Genomic DNA, 22,667 nt, shown 5'->3' with positions numbered 1-22,667 from the left:
AATTGTAGTAAGCAGCATAATGATTAATATAGTGAAGAGATATTGTTAATCTAATGTATATATTTAAGTTTCAATGATTTACTTCTGTTTTATTAAAGCATGGCTTGACTTGTAAAAAGATCTGACGATTCTCCTTTTCAGTTGGCTGTACGGAATATGACAACTGAATGTATGAATGTATGTTTTGTTTGCATAGAAAAAAATTCTTTTTACTCTTAAGGACTCACTCCAAATGCCACAGTTGTATAACTTCGAACCTCTCACACCACATACTGCAAGTGTGTGTTCTCAGTATTGTTCCTATGGTGTTAATTCTAGGAAAAAAGAGACAACCTTTATCTCATTGGAGTTCATAGTCTTCTAAGATCCCTCCAGTGTGACAGTCAATTGTGATATTGGGAGCAAGATTTGATAATAGGATAGTTGCAGTCTTGTTTGTTTTGTAATATTTATTGACTGTTGCTGTGCACTTCGTTGTGTCCTATCTGTATCATAATTAAAGCTCATGGGTAGAGAGCAAAAAGTAATTTAACAGTAAGTGTCAATAAATGGAAACATTTGAGCTACAAGAACAACAGGCTAGCATTTGTGCTGGAGTACCTTTCCGTTGGTTATTCTTGATTGCTTGGTTCATTATAAATAAGGTACAAAAATGATAGTAATATGGGCTGGTGACTGTTTAAACCTTTTTTTAAATAGTTTGATGACTGAGAGAGATGGTAGAATGGCTGAGACACTGGATTAGTATTAAGAAGAACTGGGATTCAAATGCCAGTGCACCTGTTCTGGTTTAGATTTTCTCTGCTTCCTTTAAACTGTTGAAAGTGTGTACTGAGATTACCTTTAAAGGAGGACACTGTCTATTTCCTTTCCCACTTTTCCTCTTCTGAGATTGTAGCCCCTCTCTAATGATATTATTGTAAGCTGTACATAAAACTCTAATTCTCCTTCCTCTTTGATCATACCCAGTTAGTCCAAAGAAAGAGTTGCCATTGCCCTTTCAAGTGACAAAACTGTTATCACTTCATTCATTGTATTTTCACTTTGTGAAATCGCTATGGGTTTTGTCTGTGGGATGTAAGTGTGGAAATAGGTTCCATCTGCAGTCACATAATGATCGCAAATGTCCTTCAGTTCAAAGTGTAAATTTAGTAAATAAGATATAGAACATTCTTCTTGTAGCATGTTTTCTCTGCAGTCAATAAACTCAGTAATTATTGTGTACTCAGCTTCTTCATCATAGTATCGTATACCTGTCATCTCAACAGTCTTATGAATCCTAATGTAATTGGCCTCTTTGTAAATACCATTTTTTTACTTAATAAATTATTCGGAACAAATCTTAATTAGGCATCCAAATTGTGCCAAATTTTAAGTGCTTATACATCACCTTGTATTTTAAAAAGTAAAACTCTAGATGGAATGCAACAACATTAGGGAAAGGAAAGTTGCTACTCACCGTATAGCGGAGTTGCTGAATTGCATACAGGCACAACAAAAAGACTGTCACAAATAAGCTGTCGCCAAATGAGGCTTTTCTCAAAAATAGATGAGATACATAAGTGTGTGTGAGTTGCATTTGTGTGTGCACATGCACGCATGCGTGTGTTGCGAGGGGGGGGGGGGGGTTAGTGCGGGCACACATGTGTGCGTGTGTCATCTATTTTCAGTGGCCCAAAGCTTATTTGTGACAGTATTTTTGTTGTGCCTATCTGCGAGTCAGCATCTCCGATACATGGTGAGTAGCAACTTTCCTTTTTGTAATATTGAAAGTGTCAGTAAAACTTGTTAATAGCGGTCCATTTAAAAAAAAAAAAAAAAAAAAAAAAAAAAAAAAAAAAAAAAATTAACCATTTCACAGAAATGTAGTAAAATTATCAGTCTATCCTCATAAAAGATAAGTAGAGAACGGGGGAAAATTATGTGGATTAATTATTGACTTGAGCATTAGGACACATGCACACACTGAAGATTACCTTTCAAGGTGAGATTCCATTTTAATAGAACTGAAATTGTTGGCTCTAGTTGTTTAATACAATTCTAAATTGAAGCTTTAAATTAATATTAACAGTGTCATGAGAAAGCAAAGGAAGGTTTACTTACCAACTGCCATATAGAAATACATGAATAGAGCTGACTAGACCAAAAAGGTGTGTGTGGAGGGAACGAGATATATTGTTTCACTTAGAGATGGCTTGACAAGCTCCTGAGAACACTAATTAAAATCAGTAGGTTTTCAGAAGGTTAGGTAGGCATAATAATATTCATATGAATGTGTGGTGTGTCGTTGCTGTATACTTAAGAGGATGACTATAAAAATACTACCAGAACACCTTCTGTAACTGTTGCCCAGAAATAAAGTGTATTTTAGCTTAAGTCTGCAAAACTACGATATGGTTGTATAATTTTATGAATCTCTATAAGCTGTTTAATTTTTTACTCCAGCAATCTTCCTTTCTTGTTTCTTCTCATTTTCTTAATCTGTTTTATCTACTGAGCTTATCTTTTGCCTGGACATATCTTTATCTTTACCTCCTCATTTGCACGTTACAGTGTTTCTTAATTTTGGTCTTAACTATGTATTGCCTCATAACTCTTAACGGACAACTTTCTGTCAGTTCCATATTTACCAGACCTAAATTTTTATGTTTTACTTTACTTACAGTTTCTGTGAAACCACATGAATAATTTCATTTGTTGATAGGAAAAACATTTTCAAATCAGTTTAATTATTCGTTCTATTTATATAACTTAATTGTCTCTAAGTTCGTTCATAGCTTTCTCATTTATTTTTTTTCCATGTTTTTAGGAAGGGGAATCGGACAAGTTTACTGGAGTGGGCATCAGAGTGTCCTTCACAGGTCGTCATGCTGAAATGCGTGAAATGAATCAACTCTCCGGTGGACAGAAGTCACTAGTTGCCCTTGGCCTTATCTTTGCAATTCAGAAATGTGACCCTGCACCATTCTACTTGTTTGATGAAATTGATCAGGTGAGTCATAACAGTACTTTCCTTTGTTAGAGGGCTCAAATAGTTATATGCAGATGGCAGCTCTAAGTAGACACATATGTAAGACCTTCAGTTGTTATTGGCACTCTGCAAAACCCACTTTCAGTTTCAGAAACAGCTGAACTGCCAAAATGATATGGTATAAAAGAGTACTGTAATATGAGGGCTATCCTGAAAGTAACAGACATTTTGAAATAAAAAAAATTAACAATATGTGGAAAAAATCCAGTTTTATTATATACGTTTTAGAGATATGTTCTTAAGCTATTTTTCTACATGATCTCTCTTCAAATTGAGGCACTTATCACACCGTGGCACAAATTTTTAAATACTGTCTCTGTAGAAACCTGCCACCTGCAGTTGTTACCATTGGTGTATGCAAGCATGCAGTTTGGTATCAGTATCAAAGCATAGGGTAGCGAACCATGTCTCCATTACTGTGAAAAGTTGGTAGTCGCTCGGCACCAAATCTGGGCTGCATGGTGAATGATCAAACACCTCCCATCCAAAACCCCTTTAGGGTCTCTTTGGTACAATTGGCCATGAGTACGTTGTTGCGAAAAAACAAAACTTTTGCAATAAGTTTCCCGAACACTTGTTTTGTATTGAGTGCCTTAATTTCGACAGTGTTTGACGGTACCTTTCTGTGTTAGCTGTCATGCCACATTTAAGGAAATCAACAAGACTCACTCCCTTAGAGACATCACCAGTTCGTCAGTCACAAGGCTATGCGTACCAATGCAGTCATCACCGCGAACATTGGTATGGCCATTTTTAAAATCAATGCACCATTACATCACGCGCTTTCAATCATTATTCCTTTCTATGCACATCAAAAAGGTTGCAATAAATTTCAATTGGTTTGCAGGTTTTTGTCAGCAAAAACCTAATTGCAGAACACAACTCAAAGTTGATGGAATTTTCTATCGCAGGACACAGTTTAACACATAATAGAAAGCAAAGTAGCAGAGACACAGATCACGTGCTACCACCGCTGGATGTCTACTGAGTGAGAACTAGCAATAGGAGTGTTCAAAACAAGATCAAATATGCTTTTTCACTGAGTGCTATTGGTCACATTCAGCTTCATATGATATTACTCAAATAACAGCCTCTGAACTGAGCAGGTGCAAACTGCTCATCAGCTCTGAGAAACTGCTTTGAGAACTATGCAATAGTAAAAACTTTTTGTGGGTTTTGGAGAAAGTCTGCAGAAACATAGCTCCTTGAGCAAACATATATAGGACACTGCATGTGTCTTTATAGAAGAACAAAGGCCCGCATAACCTTTAATATCAACAGACAACAGTCATGTTCACTTTGTTTGCTGATTAATGAAACTAATATGCTGGCATTGTGGCTTCACTGCATGCAATAGTAGCATCTGCAAACAGTTATCCATTAGGTCATTATTACGTATTGTAAACGATACTGATGCAATAACACTCCCTAGAGGTATGGTCGAATCTACTTTTGCATCTAAGGATTTCTGTCCTTTAAGAATAACTTGCTATGATCTACAACTCTGACAAGTTGATCTGGCACTACTGGAAACTCACAACACTGCACCTGTGGCTGGTGTTGACAACCTGCCCCCAACATAGTTCAGTTGGGCGTCGTATATGTCCCGTGTTAGACCTTTTGGCCGAAGTGCTTGTTTAGTGCGTTGTTTCTAAACTGAGAACAGGACAATGAACGAGCAAAGGATCAATTTAAAGTTTTGTTTTAAGCTTGACAAGACACCGATATAAACACATACCATACTGGTACGTGCTTATGGGGATCAAGCACTGTCCATGAAGTGTGCATACGAGTGGTTCGCACATTTTTGAGGAGGCTGGGGAAGTGGTTCTGACAGTCCCTGTAGCAGGCAACCGCCGACTGCCGTCAGTGACAAAAACATTGAAAAAGTGAGGACATTAATCTCTAATGACTCTCGATTAACTGTGCACATGATAGTGGATGAACTGCAGGTGAACCATGAGTGCATGCAACATATCCTTGCCCAGGAGTTAGGGAAGAGGGAAACATATTGTCATCTTGTGCCACATCACTTGACTGATGAGCAGAAGCAGGCAAATTTAGAGGCTTCACAGGATTTTGTGAAAATTGTGGATGCGAAACCCAATTCCTTGAACCATATTGTCACTGAAGATGAAACCTGGTGTCTACGGTACAACCCTGAAATGTAACGGCAAAGCATGGTATGGCATTCTCCAACATTACCTCATTGTAAAAAGGTCAGAGCCAGAAAATCATACTTCAAAACGATGCTAATCACCTTTTTCGATATTCAAGGCATTATCGCAGGTAATTTCTACCCTGAGGGAACGACATTGAAAGCTACATGATACGTTGAAATTTTGGCCCATTTCATGCAGTGTCTACGCACAGTACGACCCTAGTATGCACAACTAGGTTCCTGATTTTTTGTTCACAACAACGCTCGCCTGCACACAGCCAGTATCATCAAAATAGTTCCTGGCAAAAAAGGGCGTGGTGCAACTTGAACGTCCACCATACTCACCGGCTCACAATACTCCAGACTTCTTCCTATTCCTTCGACTCAAACTCGCTTTGAAAGGAAAGGGATTTAACGATATTCCTGATATCAAACAAAATGTGATGTGGCTTTTGAGCACCATCCATAAGGAAGACTTTGTGCAGAGTTACCAGGATGTGTACTCACTGGTGCATAGTTATGGGAGATGACCATTTCGAAGGCCAGTAAGGTAACTGTAGTTCATAGTTCATCGATGTTAATGTTACAGTACCATTCACTGAACTTTGTCAGAGATTGTATTTTTGTATTTACTATAAACTCTTCAATATAGTCCGGGGGAGGGGGGGGGGGGGGGGACTAGTCTGATACTTCCCACACTCGTATTTTGTTGATTAGGTGACAGTGCAGAATTTTTGAAACACCATCTGATCAAGGAACACTTGTATCTTTTGCGTTTTGGGTCTTGTGAACACCTTTGTAACACAGTACAGCAGTTCTGTATGGCACGCATCCAACAAGTCCTTGATAGGTTTGTGGAGGTTATATGGCATCGGATGTCTATGCAGGGGTCTCACAGTAGCCATAAAGTAAAGGCTAGTGGTTTTTGGTTATAGAGTTGGCACCCAATGGCATCCCAGATGTGTTCCACATTCAGATCAGGTAAATGTAGTTGCCAATACATCAGTATGAGTCCACTATTATGCTTGTCAGATAACTGTGACACTGCCAGTTATGTTACAGCAAAGTATCATCACTATTGGGGAATACAACAAACATGAAGGAATGTAGGTGGTCTGCAATAATGTTCAGATAGTCCACAGCTGTCAAGACGCCTTAAATTACTACGACAGATCCCGTGGAAGTCCACGCAAATGTCGCACAGTGCATGTTCAGGCAGTCACATGCAAGGACAATGGCATGTTGGTTCACAACCATCGACCTTGTGTAACAAGAAACATGGTTCATCGATACAGATGATGTATTCCCATTTATCTATGTTCCAATCTTGATGATACCATGCCCATAGCAATCATAATTGACTATGTCATTCAATCAGTTTGGTAATATGTAAGGATCATTTGCTGCAGAGTCCAGTGTTCAACAGTATACACTGAATGTTGTGCTCCAAAATGATATGCCACAGATCTTTGCCTACTCTGCTTTAGATAGCAGGTAAGTGTCACCTCAACCTTCTGTGATGAGCTGTGGATGTCCAACACTTTGCAATCTAGTCACAGTTTCACCATCCTTCAACCATTTTCCATAGATGCTCACAACAGTAGGACATGAATAGTCGACAAGCATAATTGATTCTGAGGTATGTTATATAACATGGCAAAAAAAAAAAAAATTGTAGTTGAAGTTTGGGATGTGTATCATTGCTGAACACAAGAAAAATAAAGATTAATAAACCACATCTTATTACAGATATTCTCCACCAATAAAATAATATGTATCGTTTGTAATCTGGGATGCTGCTGTAGGTTCATCTTGATGTTACTGCATCTTCCCCTGGGATTCATGTATTGGTAGAAATAAGTTTCAATACTTCTTCTTCACAGAGAATTTTATTTCACATGCTAGTTGTTTGGGGGTGAATGTACAAAGTCTGACTACCTGCTGTTGAAACAAAATTCAGTCCAAGACTGACCTATGGTTGCGTACAAATCACCTTTATTTTTATGATTTTAAACAATTACTGTTATTTTTACATATTGAATTTGCACATTTATCAATTAAAGTTTTTACATACATCTTCCCAAATTACATAGAAAATTACACAGAATAACTTCATAATAAGATAGAAAAGGATCTGTTTCAGTTAAGACTATAAATTACATATTTTATCATTGCAACAATGTATTTCATTAATGAGCATATATTATTTTATTGACTAAAAGGAGAATTGTCCTATCGTTTACAGAGTGATTAGTTTTATTGAATGAAAGGCCTAGATTCAATTAATTAAATTTTGTATGAGTAAAATTTTACATTTTCTGTATCTCTTAATTACAGTTCTATTAACTAATACTAACTAGAACATGACCATGATTGATCGTGACTGAAAAATAATATTGTCATATTTCTATTTGGGAAACAGTTAATTTGTGATTTAACAAAATATAAAAATAGTGGTCTCTCAATGACTAGAAATATCAAAACTTTCGTTACTTACTCCATAATTATAATAGCAATTTTATTCCTACCATGTGCCTGTAGTTTGTATTGTATGCAAATTGTGATGGTACGTTAGTTTTTAATCCAACATGTTTCCTTCATTCTATATAATGCTGAGACCCAACAACAGGGTGTATATGAATCGCGAAAAACCCGGGAATTTTTTTGTCCGGGAGAAAACCAGGAAAAACCTGGGAATTTTTCATTGTTTTAGTTTTCAGTTAAATTTTTGTAATATTGGTAAGAACCAATACTTTTTCATTGTTTTCGTTTTCAGTTAATTTTTTGTAATATTGGTAAGAACCAATAATCTAACAAAGGGTATTACTGCAGAATAATATTGCATCAATAAAACATGAATGAGAGAAAAAATGAAAATAAAACTTAAATTGCAAAGGAAATGCGCCATATGCAACAAAAAAACAGTGCTCGTACAAGCGTCTGCCAACAGCAAAATGAGTCAAGGCTTTAGGAGGACTATACAATGCTTTGTAACAACAAATTTCTCCAATGAGCGTGATATCGCAACTGTTTACGTTAGATTCATCTAAACAGTTACGAGTGGGATCATGCGCATGCGCAGTTGAGTAGTAAACACCCCCCCCCCCCCCCCCCCCCCCCTCCACTTCTGGCTACAGAAATGTGGCTGTCGGCTGTGTAAGCAGTTGCAGCAAGCAGCTAGATGCTACCGGGAAAAATTTTACTGACGCTCCCAAGCTGGCAGATTCATGCATGCGCAGCAGGTCCGGATCTGGGAAGAAAAAAATCTTGTTTCGCAAAGCACCTAGCATCCACTGCACGTTGGTCTTTCAATTATTCATATGACTTTGAAACGCATCCCTGTCGATTTTTGAACACATTCTAAGTTGATTTCTGAATGAATCATAAGTTGATTTCTGAATGAATCATAAGTTGATTTCTGAATGAATCATAAGTTGATTTCTGAATGCGTGCATAGTGTACGTGATGTCTGTCAGGGGAATCCTCGTTGCATCTAGAAACAAACTTTCCTGCAGACAAAACGGGCTATATGTGCTGAGCCGAGTAAAGCCGAACGGATGAACGCCAAGTCCTGTCTCAATATGTGGTTGATTGGGTTTGCGAATGATGAGCATCGTTTTAATTATTAGCGAAATCCATAGATTCAGACTACCAGAGTGGGAAATAAACGACTAACAGATAAGAAAGATTATGTGATATCTTCTCGGTGTACCCAAGAAAATGAAATTTTGACAAACTTTTTGGCCAGATTGCTGACTAGTAAGGGCCAACTGTACGGTCCCCGGCTAGCAGCCACTTTAAGTTCTATTCTGAAGTAGCACGGAAAACGCGTTGAACGAACATGTAACAGTGCCTAACCAGAGAATAATACCAGGATAACTAAACCGATGGTTCTGGCAGAGTTAGTGAAGTTAACCGGCAAATAAGCTCTGACATTGGCAGGAATAGTTACAGAATTAGTGATGACAAGACTGTTAGAACGAGGAAGGAGAAGAAACGGGAACATCACACAAATTAAGAAAGAATATGATGATTCCATATTTGTATAAAAATCTCGTAGTACTGATTTTAAATCCCATGCTTGAGAAACTGGAGCATATGAATGAAGTGTGGAACTATTTCCTAATGTCAAGCTTTATGCTTGTAGTAGGCGTAATAGGCATTTGATATTGGTACTTTGTGAATTATATTTTGTCGTGTTATAAAAATGACAATTTGTGCCAAAACAATCTCATTTATTTGGTGTTTATTACAATAGCTGCAGTATTAGAGAGGCCTATTTTGTTTTATAAAGCAGACAGTGACAAAATAGACGTAATCAGATCAAGAAACCACACCAATCTTAGGTCCTATTTGTATTAACAGCTTTTTTAGTATTAGACAACTACATTTCGATTTTTCATGTAGCAAAATATTTAACTACTTTTGATGAAGTAATAGATTCTCTCATAGAAAGGAAAGCACGCTATGTAGCAAGATTACAGAAAAAAATTCTGGGAGCTAAGGATTGAAGAAATGTATGCTGTCTTTCCTGCCTTTAGTGGTTTTGTGTATCCTATATTTAATTTTATGTCACACAAAGCAGCAAGTTGTTAGCTAGTAGGTAATAAAAAGTGCAAATTATCTGAAGAGTTCCTTTTTTAAAAAAAAAAAAAAAAAGGTGGGGGGGGGGGGGGGCAGAATGTCAAACCGGCTGACTGGAAGCAGGAGAGGCACCATAGGACATTTTAATTTCCACCGTCCACCGTTCGGAAATATCATAGATCCGGGGCTGATGTGCAGTACAGTCTGAGTTGTTGTGGGTAAGCGGGTAGTCTCCACATGACCTGTGTTCACATTTAGTGGTTTTGCTGTTTCCTCTTCGTTTACAGCTCGCACATCAAATGAAAACAGTTTTCTGTGGCCAAGAGCTATCAAGTGAATTAAAATACATTCACATAATTACAGACGGCTAAAATATGGGATTAGTGTCACATTTGATTTTATTTACATCTTTCTGACAGTCAACCATTAATTCCTTTGCAGAACAGTGAAGTTATTTTTGTCGGTTTGAAAGAAATTTTCTTTTATTAATGTTTTCCATTGAGGCAGTCAGTGTATTTGAAATGAAGTGTTTAATTGCACAATATTGGCTGGTTTCAACTGTTCACTGCATTTCAAGTGCATGTTTTCATCTTCTAGCATGTATGGCATTATGCCATAATAAAGAACCAAACATGAGATACCACAGTACTGGTACTTCAAGAAAATTTACATCCCGAAAACCACAGTGGAAAGCTTATTATCGGGTTGAGGCCTACTGCACTGGGAATCTGGACATACGAATGTGCACTTTAAATATCCTCATTTCAGTATGGGTCACGAAATTCTGATGCTCTTGCAGTATCCTCTATGATGTCTTGTTTCTTTTATGACATAATGTAAGATCTTTTAACACGTACAAACATATGGGCCTCCTACGTCATCGTAGCTGCGCAAGCACGATGGCGCTTATTATCCGGCACTCTCTGGCAACTGCTTAAACAAACCTATTTCTAACATGTTGCAGGAAAATATTGCGAATGATGGCTTGAATAGCGTTACTTTCAAAGTAAATTTCCTTTTACGCAAGTTGAACTATGAGCAAGAATGTACGATGAATTTCTTAAGTCAGAGAGCGTGTGACTCTGATTTAAAAATCAACTTTTTGATGACAAGCCATTTAGATGACTTTTGAGCCCAGAAGATCAGATATTTAGGAGTTGTTATTGAAATTTTACTGACGCATTTGTGTGATATATCTTAAAGTGTAAAATGCGCATAAAAGACCAACATTATATGTGAAAGCTTGGATTTTCTTGCAGCGTGTTAACCTTAGAGACCAATATTATATGTGAAAGCTTTCCTTTTCTTGTAGCAACTCTGTGAACATTAATTTAAACCATTAACTTTTCCTGTTTGTACGTTCGCGCTACTTAACAGTGATGTTGCTATTGGCTGACAACATCCGTGTCGTAAGCTCTGAATATCCGCTGTCATCAGCTGGCAAGATCACGTGACATGAACTATGACTGGCTTACAAAAGAGCATATCGCAATCTCAATTTCAGTGCTTTGGAAAGTAATATGCAGTGTTTGGTGGAATTCAAATTTATACTTTCCTAATATGAAAATATGCAGTGTACATGTTGCTGTACATCAAAGATCTTTCCAAAACGTGTCTTTTTCCCTGAGTTTTGTTTTCTAAAGCACCGGGAAATTCTACACCCTTGTATAAAACCATAACCATTCAAAGGATTGATAAATTAGACAGTTCTGAGACGCAATATACTGTCAGTTAATAGAAAATAGGTATGCTTTCACCCGGAAGAAAATGTATTTTTAACCGGAAAATCCAGGAGAAATCCGGGAATTTTTTTCCCTTGTCCGCGTGTACACCCTGAGATAACCAGAAAAGACGAAGTCAAAGCAGCAGTTTAAATTAGTGTAAACTCCTAATATTACATATTATATGCCCTCTTTGGGAGAGGGGATGAGACTGGAATAGGATACAGGATCCCAAAAGGGGTTGTGGTGTTACAGGTGCTAGATCTCAGGCACTAGGCCATAACAATTCTGCCCTTTGTTGGAGTCACTTATATCAGTGGATTTATCCATTTATAGCCCTTATCATTGGTAGAACAATTCCCATTCATCTCTGCTCTGCTTGGGTGTTTTTCTTATTGAGTCACACGCCTCCAGCACCAGCAGGTGGTGTTCAGGCTTGCAGTGGGCAGGAATCATAATGTTTTGGTGTATCAGTGTGGGCCTGAAGTAGCATGTAAATAATTGATTGTGAAGACCCATTGACAACACTCCGTTGCTCAAATAGCACTGTTTCTGTCCATTTCAGTAAAGAAGATATCTGTTGTCGAATTTTTCTCTATATATTCTTTCAGCTTTCTGTACACCACTTTATGTTGTGTTATACATTAAAGGCATGTCAATAGCTAACTTAACAAGTAACACTTTCATTTTGACAACCAGTGATGAAATGTAAAAAGTCGTAAATTCCACTGGACTAGCTGCACAAATGTTATAGTGTAAGCTACTCATTTCTGATGATTTGTTCTTTATCTGTAAGTGTTTATATTACAATTTCCTACGATCTGTATAGCTATGATTCTACAGGTTTGGGACACATGCTGCATCAAGGAGTCAAGAGGTCAAAGACCAAGCAGTTTTGTGTGTTAACCATTGCCAAACTGCACGACGACATTGGTGAAATTGACAGTCCTTTCAACTTCAAACTAATTGTTAAAACATGTTGGAAGTTCTGTGAGAGGAGCCATTTTTGTTAATATAATTGCTGTACATGATATAAGACATTTAAGGCTGAAGCTAATTTGAATCGTATGACAATTTTCAAGATATTCGTATAAGAGGGTTTTAGTTATTTAATGACGTGTTATTTCATGGACCTCTTGTTAAAATCTTTAAGCATAAGAACTAACAGTATTTAATTTGTAATTTAAATTATATTCCTCTCTTTTGTGCATAGTCCAAAATTCATTTATGTGGTATACACGATACACTATACTGAATATTTGCTTTTATTCCAGGCTCTTGATTCACAACACAGAATGGCTGTTGCTAATATGATACATGAGCTGTCCAAAGATGCACAATTTATTACCACGACATTCAGACCAGAGTTGTTGGTACATGCAAATAAATTTTATGGAGTTAAATTCCGCAACAAGGTAAAAAACGAAGATAAATTTGTTTGTTATTTTTTGGTTGTCTGTGTACTTTTTCCTAGCAAGCCAATATACATCTTTGTTCTGTATATCCAAGAATGTAAATGAACAATCAAAGGTATTAAATGAGGCAAAGAATGTATTGGTAGACTGCAGCAGCAATGAATCGACATTCAGTTCCAATGGAAATAGTGGTCTGTGTAATAAGTACAGTATATACAGGGTGTTACAAAAAGGTATGGCCAAACTTTCAGGAAACCTTCCTCACACACAACGAAAGAAAATATGTTATGTGGACATGTGTCCCGAAACGCTTACTTTCCATGTTAGAGCTCATTTTATTACTTCTCTTCAAATCACATTAATCATGAAATGGAAACACACAGCAACAGAACGTACCAGCGTGACTTCAAACACTTTGTTACAGGAAATGTTCAAAATGTCCTCCGTTAGCTAGGATACATGCATCTATCCTCCGTCGCACGGAATCCCTGATGCGCTGATGCAGGCCTGGAGAATGGCGTATTGTAGCACAGCCGTCCACAATACGAGCACGAAGAGTCTCTACATTTGGTACCGGGGTTGCGTAGACAAGAGCTTTCAAATGCCCCCTTAAATGAAAGTCAAGAGGGTTGAGGTCAGGAGAGCGTGGAGGCCATGGAATTGGTCCGCCTCTACCAATCCATCGGTCACCGAATCTGTTGTTGAGAAGCGTACAAACACTTAGACTGAAATGTGCAGGAGCTCCATGGTGCATGAACCACATGTTGTGTTGTACTTGTAAAGGCACATGTTCTAGCAGCACAGGAGAGTATCCTGTATGAAATCATGGCGGTAAATCGAGGAAGTACGGTACAGTACTAACATGGAAATTAAGCGTTTCCGGACACATGTCCACATAACATCTTTTCTTTATTTTTGTGTGAGGAATGTTTCCTGAAAGTTTGGCCGTACCTTTTTGTTACACCCTGTAAAGAGTGCTATGAGTGATCATCACGGGTCGATAATAAAACCTGAAATCACAGGACAGAGATTGAAGATTTGGCTTTGGAAAAGAAATTTCTACTATCCCCATATAATATGGTATTTTTCTCAAAGTTAACATTTTCATATTTGGTCATAAGTGTCACAGCTCACTTCATACCAGTCCTACAACAAGCAACTGCCTGTTCAATATTAATGAAGCATTATCTCCCTTTCAGGGTCTTGTGAGGAAATGAAATTTTCTTAAGCAATTGCTTTCAGTAAATGTTGTGAATGCTTATCCATCTTGAAACTATCTGTATCTCCTCATTTGTTGATATAAATGCTGCCAGAATGGCTTCCCCCATACGCACCAGAGTACCTTCCCATTATTTATCCTTCTTTCATAACATAATTGTTCGGTCTGAAAAATACCTTGCAAATACCGCATATTCCAACCTCCTCAGAACATGTTGTTGATATAATAACTGGCCATTTACTTTTGTCTGGTTCTTCATATTGACATGATGGCTTCCAAGACACCCGTAGGAATGAAAGATTACCTTTCCTCTTTTGGATTAGCAACACACACTAAAATGCCGAAGAATATAGCAACTTAAGATTGAATTCTTGATTCATTGCAGGAGTTCTTTTTATCCACCATCACAGCACTGCTGCTTCCGAAATTCTTTTAAGCCATGCGTTAATCAGCAAACGATCACTGTATATTTTTTGACATCTGTATATGTAAAAATGATTGTTTCTTTGTATGCTCAGTACACTTACTGTAGAATTTTGGTGAGCTGTGTGCATACCCATGAACGTTTCTGAATTAAGGCATGGCCAGACACCATGCGATATGGCAGTGTGGCCAGTGGCCTTGAGCTGCATTGTTTAAATGCTCGTTATTGTATCGTGCCAGTCACACAGAGTGCATCTTTGACACAGTGACAGCTAGCCACTGGCTAGTGCTGAGTTGTTGTCACAGAATATGGATTCACTGTAGCAGCTGCGTGCAACTAGTGGGAGGCAACCGTCGTTTGGTGCCACACGTGTCATATTGGCCCCTTATTTAGAGGGTCCACACAACCAACTCGCAAGATGGATTACACACCCCTTTCATGAGCATGGAGAGAAACATCGCCAACGGACAGAAACAATAACAGACTTTCCAAATAAACACTGAACTACTTAATCAGATAACATGTGACAGTGTTCCACCAATCAGAACTCATGTGACTCACGTAGCACTCCATACGCCTAGACTGGCAGTGTTTACCAACCTCTAGGAACAGCTCCGGCCAGTATTTTAGCCAGCCCTAGCATTGTATTCACTCACCGTAACATTGTAGTAGTACGTTGTATTTTGTAAGAGCAGATTTTGATTAGTATTTTCTTCCATTGTCTTGTTTACTTATCTGGTTTGTCACCACAAGAGTTGTGGGTTTTGATGGTTGTTCTGGCATTTTAAAACTTAGTGTATGCCACGAAGGCATTTTTCTTTAATTACAATAAAAGGTGTTCAAATTGACTGTTAGTTCTTTCCTGCCGACTGCAACACACAACAACATGCAGGCTGTTACTGAGGTTCGGCCACTTCTTCATTGTGACTGTTGACACTGAAAACCTCGGCCATATGCTGCAGTATGAGCCATACTATAGGACCACATTTTGTCGAGGGGGGGGGGGGGGGGGCAGTGCCACAAAATTGAATCAAACTGGCAACTGATATTCACATAATCTTGAAAGAAATTTTCTGAAGATTCACACTATTCAATACAAGCAACAGAATATCACTGTACATGAGAGCTTAAAAAATGTTGCTTGCAAGCACTAACACCCACCCAAGTGTGGTCCGGCAAACAGTGCAATTTTGATGTTGCTTGAGAGCAAAATTGCTAAATAAAGAGTTAATACTGCATGTTTTTTTTATTTTGTTATGCTACTTTATTGACTACAGTTAATGCAAGCTTTTATTGCTTTAGGTGAGTCATGTGGAATGTGTTACAAGAGAGGTGGCTGCAGATTTCGTGGAAGATGACACCACAACAGGATAACTTCATCCAAAAAGGCGGGAATATTGTACAGTGTATAAAAGTTTAACATGCAGTACTTAGATGCGCTCAAAAGCTACAGAAAACTGCCAGTTTTGAATTTTAAAACTGTGTTGTATATAACAAATTTTACAGTGAACTTTTTATGCGTTAGTTACTTATTGCCAGTATTTACTTAGGCAAATTGGTAAAAATTGACTGAAAGTGGTAGACTCTGAGGAAAAACTATTACTTACTTGAATTTTAAGAAATGTATCAATATTTTCATATTTTAATTTATTATAACATTTATATTTTTATTGTAATATAGACAGAAATTGTATTTGACTCATTCCATGATGTATATATGCCTCAGGCTTTTTAATAATCACACATTAGTGAATGCCAAGCCTACAGTTTAAGTGAAGAATTGAAAATTGCTTCTTTACTGTCCACAGAACTGTGTGGTGATAGTTTTATAAGTAATTGTAAAAGAGCACTCATAAATTATTTGTATCTTTTGTTACGAGCTTATTTTTATGTTGGCAATACATTTAATTTGTTTATTTCGATTAGGAAATAAGCCTTTGTAACAACAGTAGTACACTGCAGGTATGTCTGTAAGGGTAGCGTAGTTCCATAGAGTGTGAGCTACAATCACCAAGAGGGAACAAAATTCATTTAAAAATGAAGAGTTCAGGGTAGCACTTAAGTATTGTGCTAATTTTTCATTCATTTATCCATTCTGTCGACTGCTGATCCACTTGAAATTGGGTTTTACCATTAGAAAGCAGTCTACAAGAATTTCTCTTATGTTCCCCAATTTCAGGCCATCCGGTAGGTGACTGAGTCAGTAATTGTCACGTTGAAGAGGATATTTTTGTCATTGTGGTTAATGCAATAAACTGATGTGACTGGGACAATATCAGCAGTGTAATAGTCATGGGCAAGACACACAACATAAGTGTTTTGATTACAGCCCGGTGACAGGTGCCTGATGTGCAGGACACTCCATCTTAGAGGTCATGCAAGCACTGGACTTTCCAAGTTCCACTGCATTAAAGGGTATTCTGTGAGGCCAAATGAAGAGCTGTTTGAATAAAGAAGCATTAGGTGTATATTGGCAATAACGGCGATACCCTCATCACAGGTCATTAGATCATAGCCAGCAGTTTGAACAGGCCTATGGCCTAATCCCTGAATGATATTTGTTTACCACGATGTACTCAGTTTAAGAAAAACTTGTGGGTAACAGTGTTTTGATGACATCAACTGTTGCAGATAATAACAGCAGATAAGTAGGCCACAGTACACAAATTGATTGCCAGTTTGTACTGGATGACATCCTAACTATATTCTTCAGGGTATAGTGCAGTATTGATGGCGTCTTCGCATCACACACAATTCTCATCTCCATGGAAGAAGCTGCTGCGAGCACGTACGGCCACATGAAGACACTGAATTCACTGCCTACAGTTATGATTGGCCTCTGTTCAGAGATCCGCCTCAGATTATCCTTAGACTACTCTCCAATAAAAACGAATATACTGAAGAGAGTGCAGTGAGATGTTATGAACATAGCATGATGCCAGTGAGAACTTTACAGAACCTAGCATTATGAAAGTGCTGCATGTCACAGGGTGTAGAGATCTACCATGGTGAAGGGATTTCAGCCTCAAAGCATAGGTGTAGACAGCATGTGTTAACAAGGTACAGTGCGTGTTACTGTATGCTGACAGCATCTGCCAATTGTCTTCTGTCCAGAAATAATATAGAAACATGCAATCCAATCAAGTGCATCCCTTCAGCCTATTGCAGGTGACCATACATTCAGCAAGACAATTTACCACCCCCTGCCTCCTGAGTTTTGTCAGAATGGTTTTAATAATATCCTGTGAACATGAAGATGCTTGATCATGACTATGAAGATCAAGTAGTGTCATACTCTCATTGTAACATATCACTTTGCTCAAAAATTTAACTTGATTATTATAGACAGAAACATGGTATGATCAACCATGACTGAGATAAACTGTTGATTAATACTACATGTACTCCCTGATCAGTGTGAGAGAGTTATGGCCATCATGGACCAAATTGCTTTGTAGCAGTTTTGGAGTCCACATCACATCCATCATCAGAGCCAGAGTGAATTAGAGACCACTACCTAGAAATGTGCTTCACAGTCACTGGTATATGTTATAAAAGCTTGCTCATAAAAGCAGCAAAAATGTTGAGATACTTAAGCATTCCGCAAGGAAAATCTGGGAGAATGCCTTCATCCAAGTTACCACAAAGCTTAAAAGTGCATATTATCTGTCTGTCATCTCGCACCTATCACTGTTTATGAGGACAGGTAAATCACTGTATAAGCACTATTATTACACATTATCATCTAAAACACGTACAGCACACTATGGGACTTGGTGAATAGACTGTGATGACAATGCAGAATAAATTTGAGAAACAGCTCTATATTTAATCAATCTTAACATAATAGCAATGAATAAATCTCTGTCACATTATCAATATGTTAAGCCATTAGACTCAAAATAACATGCATCTTTCTGCAGCTGTAATTCAAATTAAAGGTAAGTGTTTGTTAGCAGATTTTAGTAAAAAACAGATCAGTCCACCTTATTTCCCCCTTGTTGGTTAAAGGCACTTACAGCAGATAAACACTGAGCAAAAGAGTGTAATGTAAGATTGAAGCAAATTTTGACAAACAGTTCTTACTGAAAATGCCCCAGAATGTGACATTGGTGACAAACTGATCTGTAGATTATCCCAAGGTTTAGGGTAGGTTATAATGTGATAAGATCATTTGTAAGTTGATAAAGTCAACAAATGTTAAAACTAAAATACCTAGGTTGTGGTGACAGAATGCCTATAGCTTAGCCTGAGGCCTTAGTTAGGCTACAATATGAGTTTTACTTGCAAAAATTAAATTAATTATCTTTGTTGTCTCTAATTGCAATGTTGTGATTAGGTGGGGACCTAATAACCCAACTTTAGTTAAGTCAAAATATTTGCCTATTTTTCCAAATGTTGTGGAGGCTGTGATAAATTGTGTTGAGGATGTGGCAGTATTCCTTCAAAATGTGATTTTGTTCATTACTCTCTCAATGGCTGTATAAAACAGTACTGAGACACACACTCTTTCCTTACAATCATACCTCATGACGAGCAAGGACAGCATTGCTTTACGAAACACACAAATTATGCCACTAGCCCTTATCTACACTTTTACCACTCGGAGCTCAGTGAGTTCTACTTCCTGACACTTTACAAAATTTTGAAATACATGTTGTGGGCTGGTAAGAAATAATATTCTAACAAAGGATATTACTGCATCCTGCTACTGCAGAGTAATACTGCAGCAATAAAACATGAACGAGAGGAAAAAACTAAAATAAAACTTAAGTTGCAAAAGAAGTGTGCCATGTACACAACAAAACACAGCGCTCATACAAGCGTCCGCCAGTAGCAAAATGTGTGAGAGGCTTTAGGAAGACTATGCAGTGCTTCATAACAACAAATTGCCTCCAATGAGCGTGACGTCACAACTGTTTGCATTAGATCCGTGTGAGCAGTTGCTAGTGGACACATGTGCCGTTGAGTCACGCGCGTACCTTCTCCCGCTTCTGGCTACAAAAGTGTGGCTGTTAGCTGTATAAGCAAGCAGCAAGATGCTACCTGGGAAAATTTTAGTAGCGCACGCAAGCTGCCATATTCACTGGGAGCAAACCAGGGTAGCTGCCTTCGGCAGCAATTTCAGTCAAGCATTAATCGCCTTGCGGAACAATGAAGTTATTTTTGTCAGTTTGCTAGAGAAATATGGCTTTATTAATCTTTTCCACTGAGGCAGTGAATTTATTTGAAACAAAGTGTTTAATTCCACACTGTTGGCTAGTTTCAACTGTTAGCTGCATTTCAATTGAGCATGTTTTCATCTTTTAGCACATATGGCATTATGCCATAATAAAGAACTGAAAACGAGATAATACAGTACTGATACTGCAAGAAAATTTACAACTGAATCTGGAAATACAAATGTGCACTTTAAGCAGAATTATCCATTTAAGTATGGTTCACGAAATTCCTCTGATGTCTTGTTTCTTTTATGATATAATGTAAGATCTTTTAAGGTTTTACACGTATGAAAATACGGGCTTCCTGCGTCATCGTAGCTGCACAAGCGCGGTGGTGCCTGTTATCGCCGCTCTCTGGCAACTACTGAAACGAACCACTTTCTAACAGGTCGTGGGAAAATATTGAGAATGATTGATTGAAAAGCATTACTTTCAAAGTAAACATCCTTTTAAACAAGATGAACTATGTGCGATAATGTGTTATGAATTTCTTAAATCACAGAGCATTTTAATCTCATTTAAAAATCAACTGTTTGAGGACGACCATTGAAAAAAATTTTGAGCCCAGAAGAGCAGACATTTATGTTTGTATTAAAAATTTTACTAGCACATTTGCGTGATGTATCTTAAAGTGTAACACGCACAAAAAAGATCAACATTATACGTGAAAGTTTATCTTCTCTTGCAGCTTATTAATTGTCAAGACCAGAATTATATGTGAAAGCTCTGCTTTTCTTGTGCAACACTACGTATATTAATTTACACCATTAACTTTTCCTATTTGTGTGTACGCGCTACTTAACAGTGATAATGCTATTGACTGGTGAGATCATGTGACATGAGCTATGACTGGCTTATGAAAGTGCATCGCTCAGTCTCGATTTCAATGCTTCAGAAAGTAACATGCAGTGTACATGGATTCCCCCGAGTTTTGTTTTCTAAACGGTTGAGAAATTCTACGCCTGTGTATAAAATCATAACCATTCAAAGGATTGATAAGTTTTACAGTTCCGAGGGAAAGTATACTGTCACTTAAAATGGAAAAAGTGTATTTTCACCCAGGAGAAAGTGTGTTTTTAACCGGAAAATCCAGGAATTTTTTGCTTCTCCGCATATACTCCGTGATATACCACAAGTGGTCTTCCACACGCTTTATGTATTTGTGTAATATCCTTTTGAAAGAGGGAACTGAATGTCAATGGGCAGTATCCTATTTGTAACTTGGCGAGTGCCACTCCCTTTCATCAGTATGGAGGGCAAGATATTTGCCATGCGTGGAAGGTTGATTTGATTGCCCACAGTTTGTTGTTTACCACCTCCAACCACTCTTCTCCCAGACACATGATCCATTTGTGTGAGGAGATTATGCAGTACGGGGGGATGGTACACCAAATCACTGCACCACTCGAAATCCATCTTCGGGTGCTTTGTCAGCTACATTATTTATACATATTCCCAGATATACTGGTACCAGAACCACCTACCTATTTACTTTGGTTTTGCATCACTGGAAGGCATCGTGGACATTCTGAATAATTCTATGTTGCTGTATACATTAGTTGTACAGGTGCAGGACACTAACAGAATCAAAGTAAATGAGAAACTTTATAGTGAAAGCTTTTCACCTTTTCAGGTGCCTTCAGGACTCTGCCTTTGAATCGTAGTTTGTTGGTTGTTCAAGGATACAAACTTTCTCAGGGAAGGCAGCTAAACAATAAATTTTCCTGCTTAAATTCATCTGTGTGTGTGTATAGCAATAAAATCTTGATACCGTCTTAAAACTCGGTTACATCCCTGCCTGCTTATTGTGAGGTTTGATACATTTAGATCTTCGAAACATTCTTTAACATTTGCATGGATTGACTTGGATGCAAGTGGCTTATCCACTACACTAAATACCAGTCAAGAGGTAACACTGTATCTGAAGTGTGGTCCATCGACCTGTATGCAGGATCTTACAAAATTAAACTGCATGAGGCGGGTCCTGTCTGTGCTCCAAGCCTTTCCATTTAGGCCATTTCAGAATTTTTGATGACTTTATGCTCTTTGTTTTGAAGTTTTTTTAGGTGCAGTAACTATGTCAGTTTTGTGTTAAATATTAAACCAGGTACCATACATATTTCTTAAAATTTGATACACTACCTCCCAGTTTGAGCTCTGGTTGGAAAAAACTTACATGAATGGTTAAAAATTCATAGTTTAGAAATGAAGGAGAGCACTCGCCAAACTGCAGAAGTGTTGAGTCGTTAACAGGAACACGCAAAAGAGAATGAAAATTATGATAGCTTCCAAAATAAATTGTTCTACAAGCTAGAGTCAAAAAAACACATATCTGTGCACCAGATGGGCCCACAATGCTGAGATTTCTGGTGGTCCAGGATGAGTAAAGGGAGATCGAGGTGGAAAGCAGGAGAAGGTGTAGCTAGGAGGGATTGCAGGTGGGAGAGGGAGACAGCAGGTGTGCAGGGTGGCAGGTGCACGGGCTAGGCATGTGGCACTTGGGTACCGGTGCCAATGAGATGCAGCACATTATGAAGATGAGTGGTGACATGAACTGAGAGGGGATGACAGGACACAGGAAGAAGAAACTGTTGGATAGAAGGTGTGGGTTTTTAAAGAGTTAATGGAGATTAAGGACATGAGGGTTATGGGAACAAAGGATGTGATGACTTAATGCTTCTACTGTTTAGCGAGTTGTCACCTTCACTCTTAAATTATTTTTATTCTGGCAGGACTTTTCTTGCCATATTTATGAAATAATTTTCTCTGGCAGAACCCAACACCACTTGCATAGCACATTTTCCTGCCTCATGATTGGCAGCTCTTGTTGTCACGTTGTTTTAAGTCTGGATTGAAAAAACTGGCGAAGTCAGCCACAAACATGAACTTG

General features: G+C 38.0%; 1 protein-coding gene across 1 annotated transcript in view; it reads left to right on the top strand.

Moving 5' to 3' along the window:
* The window catches only part of LOC126352916 (structural maintenance of chromosomes protein 3), a 172,834-nt gene extending 156,403 nt beyond the window's left edge, over positions 1 to 16,431 (top strand). Inside the window, exons 24-26 of the mRNA XM_050002723.1 lie at positions 2,810 to 2,992; positions 12,772 to 12,912; positions 15,858 to 16,431. Of these exons, the coding sequence (XP_049858680.1) occupies positions 2,810 to 2,992; positions 12,772 to 12,912; positions 15,858 to 15,929 (396 nt within the window). The 3' untranslated portion in view covers positions 15,930 to 16,431. The remainder of the gene's footprint in view (positions 1 to 2,809; positions 2,993 to 12,771; positions 12,913 to 15,857) is intronic.
* Positions 16,432 to 22,667: the final 6,236 nt, after the last annotated feature.

Source organism: Schistocerca gregaria, chromosome 1 (genome assembly GCF_023897955.1).
Source record: "Schistocerca gregaria isolate iqSchGreg1 chromosome 1, iqSchGreg1.2, whole genome shotgun sequence".
Taxonomy (NCBI): domain Eukaryota; kingdom Metazoa; phylum Arthropoda; class Insecta; order Orthoptera; family Acrididae; genus Schistocerca; species Schistocerca gregaria.
Note: the sequence above shows the minus strand (reverse complement) of the source record. Positions and strands in the feature narration are given on the sequence as shown.